General features: G+C 42.9%; 1 protein-coding gene across 3 annotated transcripts; it reads right to left on the bottom strand.

Annotated features, from left to right (window-relative positions):
• Positions 1 to 2,762: 2,762 nt before the first annotated feature.
• On the bottom strand, positions 2,763 to 4,264 carry LOC134295253 (nanos homolog 2-like). 3 transcript variants are annotated; one of them, XM_062967108.1, is made up of 3 exons: positions 3,729 to 4,264; positions 3,561 to 3,599; positions 2,767 to 3,474 (listed from the first exon to the last, which is right to left on the bottom strand). In XM_062967108.1, exons 1-2 carry the CDS (start codon positions 4,248 to 4,250, stop codon positions 3,570 to 3,572), a joined length of 552 nt encoding a protein of 183 aa, XP_062823178.1. In that variant the 5' UTR covers positions 4,251 to 4,264; the 3' UTR covers positions 2,767 to 3,474; positions 3,561 to 3,569. The 3 variants fall into 3 exon arrangements, 2 of the variants coding, with proteins under 2 accessions (XP_062823178.1, XP_062823177.1); XR_010001785.1 differs by having other exon boundaries at positions 2,763 to 3,474; positions 3,561 to 4,264; XM_062967107.1 differs by having other exon boundaries at positions 2,767 to 3,599.
• Between the last annotated feature and the right edge of the window lie 636 nt (positions 4,265 to 4,900).

The raw sequence follows: 4,900 nt of genomic DNA, 5'->3' as shown, positions 1-4,900 counted from the left end.
TTTTCCAAACCCGGCGGGTCAGAAAAATGAAAATTTGGCAAGTTTTTCAGATTTGGCAGAGGTCACTTTTTCTGGAAAATTTGATGTTTTTCCAAACCCGGCGGGTCAGAAAAATGAAAATTTGGCAAGTTTTTCAGATTTGGCAGAGGTCACTTTTTCTGGAAAATTTCATCATTTTCCAAACCCGGCGGGTCAGAAAAATGAAAATTTGGCAAGTTTTTCAGATTTGGCAGAGGTCACTTTTTCTGGAAAATTTGATGTTTTTCCAAACCCGGCGGGTCAGAAAAATGAAAATTTGGCAAGTTTTTCAGATTTGGCAGAGGTCACTTTTTCTGGAAAATTTGATGTTTTTCCAAACCCGGCGGGTCAGAAAAATGAAAATTTGGCAAGTTTTTCAGATTTGGCAGAGGTCACTTTTTCTGGAAAATTTGATGTTTTTCCAAACCCGGCGGGTCAGAAAAATGAAAATTTGGCAAGTTTTTCAGATTTGGCAGAGGTCACTTTTTCTGGAAAATTTGATGTTTTTCCAAACCCGGCGGGTCAGAAAAATGAAAATTTGGCAAGTTTTTCAGATTTGGCAGAGGTCACTTTTTCTGGAAAATTTGATGTTTTTCCAAACCCGGCGGGTCAGAAAAATGAAAATTTGGCAAGTTTTTCAGATTTGGCAGAGGTCACTTTTTCTGGAAAATTTGATGTTTTTCCAAACCCGGCGGGTCAGAAAAATGAAAATTTGGCAAGTTTTTCAGATTTGGCAGAGGTCACTTTTTCTGGAAAATTTGATGTTTTTCCAAACCCGGCGGGTCTGAAAAATGAAAATTTGGCAAGTTTTTCAGATTTGGCAGAGGTCACTTTTTCTGGAAAATTTGATGTTTTTCCAAACCCGGCGGGTCAGAAAAATGAAAATTTGGCAAGTTTTTCAGATTTGGCAGAGGTCACTTTTTCTGGAAAATTTGATGTTTTTCCAAACCCGGCGGGTCAGAAAAATGAAAATTTGGCAAGTTTTTCAGATTTGGCAGAGGTCACTTTTTCTGGAAAATTTGATGTTTTTCCAAACCCGGCGGGTCAGAAAAATGAAAATTTGGCAAGTTTTTCAGATTTGGCAGAGGTCACTTTTTCTGGAAAATTTGATGTTTTTCCAAACCCGGCGGGTAGGCTTGATCGATCCATGAAAAATTTGATTCTAAACTCGTTTCAAAACTAGAGGGGGCAGTTTTTCGTTTTTGTTGCTAATAACGAATTTGGCCCCCAAAATTTTTCGAAATTAACGAAAATTCGTTATTTTCGAAATTAATTCGTTAATGGCGGACGCGCATGCGCGGTGGCCCAAAAACAGCCCGAAGGGGGGGGACTTAGGGGGCTCTCCCGCCCTCATTTTTTGAGTGATCTTCTTCAAACTTGGTACAGTGGTAGAACACATTTAACACTGATAGCTCACCAAAATGTGGAACGTTTCCCTTATCCTCTGATTTTTGGCAAATTTTCATAGCTTTTATAATGAACCATTTTTTAATAATTGCAGAAATCTGTTCCTGGTTTGAAAGTCTTATTTCCTGTTAAATTGGGTTGTCTTTACTGTGAAAGTCATTGCTCTACTTTAGAAACTTTGTTTTTGTGGCTGAAACTTTGTTAAATTGGTGTCGTCCCTGCATGTGTGTGTGTGTAAAGGTATCCCTTGACGTTAAGTTCAGTCATGTCTGACTCTGGGGGTTGTGCTCACCTCCATTTCTAACCCCAAGAGCCAGTGTTGTCCATAGACACCTCCAAGGTCATGTGGTCGGCATGACTACATGGAGTGCCATTACCTTCCCGCCACAGCGGTACCTATTCATCTACTCACATTGGCATGTTTTCAAGCTGCTAGGTTGGCAGAAGCTGGAGCTAACAGCGGGCGCTCACTCTGCTCCCGGGATTTGAACCTGGGACCTTTCAGTCTGCAAGTTCAGCAGCTCAATGGTCTTTGCCTTGGCTGCCTTCCAGATCAGGCTTATAACCAGCCTATTATGGGCCACAAATTAAAGAAAATTCAATCCCATTTAAGCACAACATGAACAGTTTTGATGCCAAAACCATAAACTCTGTTTATTAAACTCTACGATCCAAACTTTAGAACAACTTGCAAACAATTGAAGGTTAGACCACAGTAATAATAACCAATTCTATTCCTTTCCAAAATTTAAACATAAAATAGTATCTTTCTTTCCAATAGCATATAAACTTTTCCTTTCTTTACAAAACAAAATTCTAGACAGTAGCCATTTAGAAGATATTTCTATATTTTCCCTGCAAAGGATAGGGCTGCATCCCTCTGGAGACACACATGATAACCCGGACATGATATAAGGCACTTATATACGTTAAATAAACATGATGTCATTGCATATATAAAAGAAGCATGATATTAGGCAATTATAGTTGCAAATAATATAATTAAACATGTAAAAATTATACATCCATACATAAAAGAAACATGTAAAGTAACTGCATATATAAAACACAATATAAAATATGATATAAGGCAATTACAGATGTCAAAGGAACGTGATATTACATATGTAAAAAACATGATTATATGTATAAAAAAGCATGATACAAGGTGTCAGGATCTAGGCTGCTGGGCACCAATAACCATACACTGAGGCCAGATTCTATCTAATATCTTTATTAAAGGAATATATAAAGTCAATAAAAACAAGTGTAGAATAAAGTTCAGAAGCAGACCTTTCAAATGAGGCCAAATATAGTCCAGCAGATTATTGTCCAATATGAAATATTAGAGTCCAAAGATTATAATCCAATAACCGCAACACACGCTTTGCCAAGCAAAGCGTTGGGAAAACAGAAAAAGTCTTGAATCCAATGAAGCTTGACACAAGGCTGAAAGTTACTTGGAACGTGGCTGGAGCTGTGGCTAAAGGCAAAGCAACTTGAAGCATGGAACAAGATCTGTGGTAAATCCGTGAGACGAGGACAAGGCTTGGAACTAGATTCAGGAGGCAAGGAACAGGATTCGAAGTCCACACACACATGACCTCTCTCCAGGAGCTGACGAATTGACTCCGCAAGGAATCCTTCGCGCAATTTCCCTATATTGGGTCTCGTTTCCCCAAACAACAATCACTTTCCCTAGAGAACAGGGAGCGAAGGAAACCAGCTTGCAGGTGCAAGACTCCCCGTATTTTCTCAGGGGAAATACTTCTAATCAGTGGCATATTTGGCAGCAAGGCGAGCAGTACTTCTAAATTTTTCTCTCGATCCTCTATCAGTCGTGTAAGCCTGTTTTCTCCCATAAGGGGGAGAGTTCCCACCAAGGTCAGGTTTAATTGGTTCTTGGACTAGAACTTCAGGCAGCTGCCAAGGCTCTGACTCCGACCGGAAATCTGGGGAAAACTCCATATTTTCCTCCTCATCTGCCACAATACTGTCAGGAATAGGACTGCAGGGCCCATGAATCATCACACTAGGCAACTGACACATCTAAAAGAAACACAATATAATTAACCTAGGTACAACAAATGTGAAAGAAGGCAACAATATACATAAAAAAACATTTCTGGACTCACAAATGTAGTCTAAGAGAATTGGGCTTCCATTCTCCAAACCTGAAACAAAGTGGGAGGAAATGTAAAGAGTGTTAATGATGCTCGAAATCAAATGTTGTTCTTTTACAAAGTCAAACTAAAACTAAGAATAAATGCTTCGGTCTTCTCCTGATCTTCTTATCTCCTCACCTTGCGTCCAGCCGAGTTACGTCCGCACTTGCGATACAGCGACCTCTTCCCTTGGCTCAGTGGGCAGTATTTTAAAGTATGGGCCTTTTCGCCCGTGGCACCGCAGAGCGGACAGGTGTATTTGCGCAAGATGGGGCACTCCACGGTGCCGTCCATCCCCTTCAGCCGGTGGGACGAATAGACCTGCTTGGATTCCCCGTTGTGTTTGCAGAAATTGCAAATCTCCTTGTTTTGGGAAGCCTGGCCATTGGCACTACCTTTGGAGCTCTTGCTGCTGGAACTGCTTCCATTAACCCATTGTGATGCTGTTTCAAAGTTGTCCTCGTTGAGGACTAGCTGCATGTCGTACTCCATTGTGTCCAAACTCTGAGATGGAAATGGGACCTTCTTGCGTTCCGCGATGATCTCCGTAACCACTTTCGCAAGGCTCAGATAGCCCTTCCATCTGTCAAAAGGGTTCTGTGCAAGATTGCACCAAGGGGTAAAGAACGACAGCCGCGAGAGAAGACAGAGGCGGTGCATCGTGGGAAACACGTCGACCACATAGGCCGACAAGGCCCACACGTTGAAATACTAGGCGTGCCACCGTTGGCCGGCACGCTTCCCTGTGAGGAAGAAAGAGGGGCCGCCGCCCCAAAGGAGGCTTCTGTGCAAAATCGCATAAAGGGGTAAAGAACGACAGCCGGCGAGAGAAGAGAGAGGCGGTGCATCGTGGGAAACCCGACCACGTAGGCCGAGAGGCAGCAAAAAGAAAAGAAAAGAAAAGAAAAGTAAGAAAAAAGCCACAGGCGACAAGGCCCATACATTAAGCCGGGCCGGCCACTGTTTGCCGGCACGCATCCCTGAGAGAGAGAGAGAGAGAGAAAAAAACCCAGAGGACACCGCCCCAAAGGAGGCTTCTGTGCAAAATAGCATAAAGGGCTAAAGAACGACAGCCGGCGAGAGAAGAGAGAGGCGGTACATCGGGGAAACTCGGCCACGTAGGCCCGGCCGAGAGGCAGCAAAGACCAAAGAAAAGACAGAAAAAGCCACCGCCAAAAAGGCCCACACTATAAAATACTAGGCCGGCCACCGTTGGCCCGCACGATTCCCAGACAGGAAGAAAGAGGGGCCGTCGCCCCAAAGGAGGCTTCGGTGCAAACTCGCATAAAGGGCTAAAGAACGACAGCCGA

The sequence above is a fragment of the Anolis carolinensis genome, unplaced genomic scaffold, assembly GCF_035594765.1.
Source record: "Anolis carolinensis isolate JA03-04 unplaced genomic scaffold, rAnoCar3.1.pri scaffold_136, whole genome shotgun sequence".
Taxonomy (NCBI): Eukaryota; Metazoa; Chordata; class Lepidosauria; order Squamata; family Dactyloidae; genus Anolis; species Anolis carolinensis.
The sequence above is the reverse complement of the archived record's forward strand: the minus strand, read 5'-3'. Positions and strand labels throughout refer to the sequence as shown.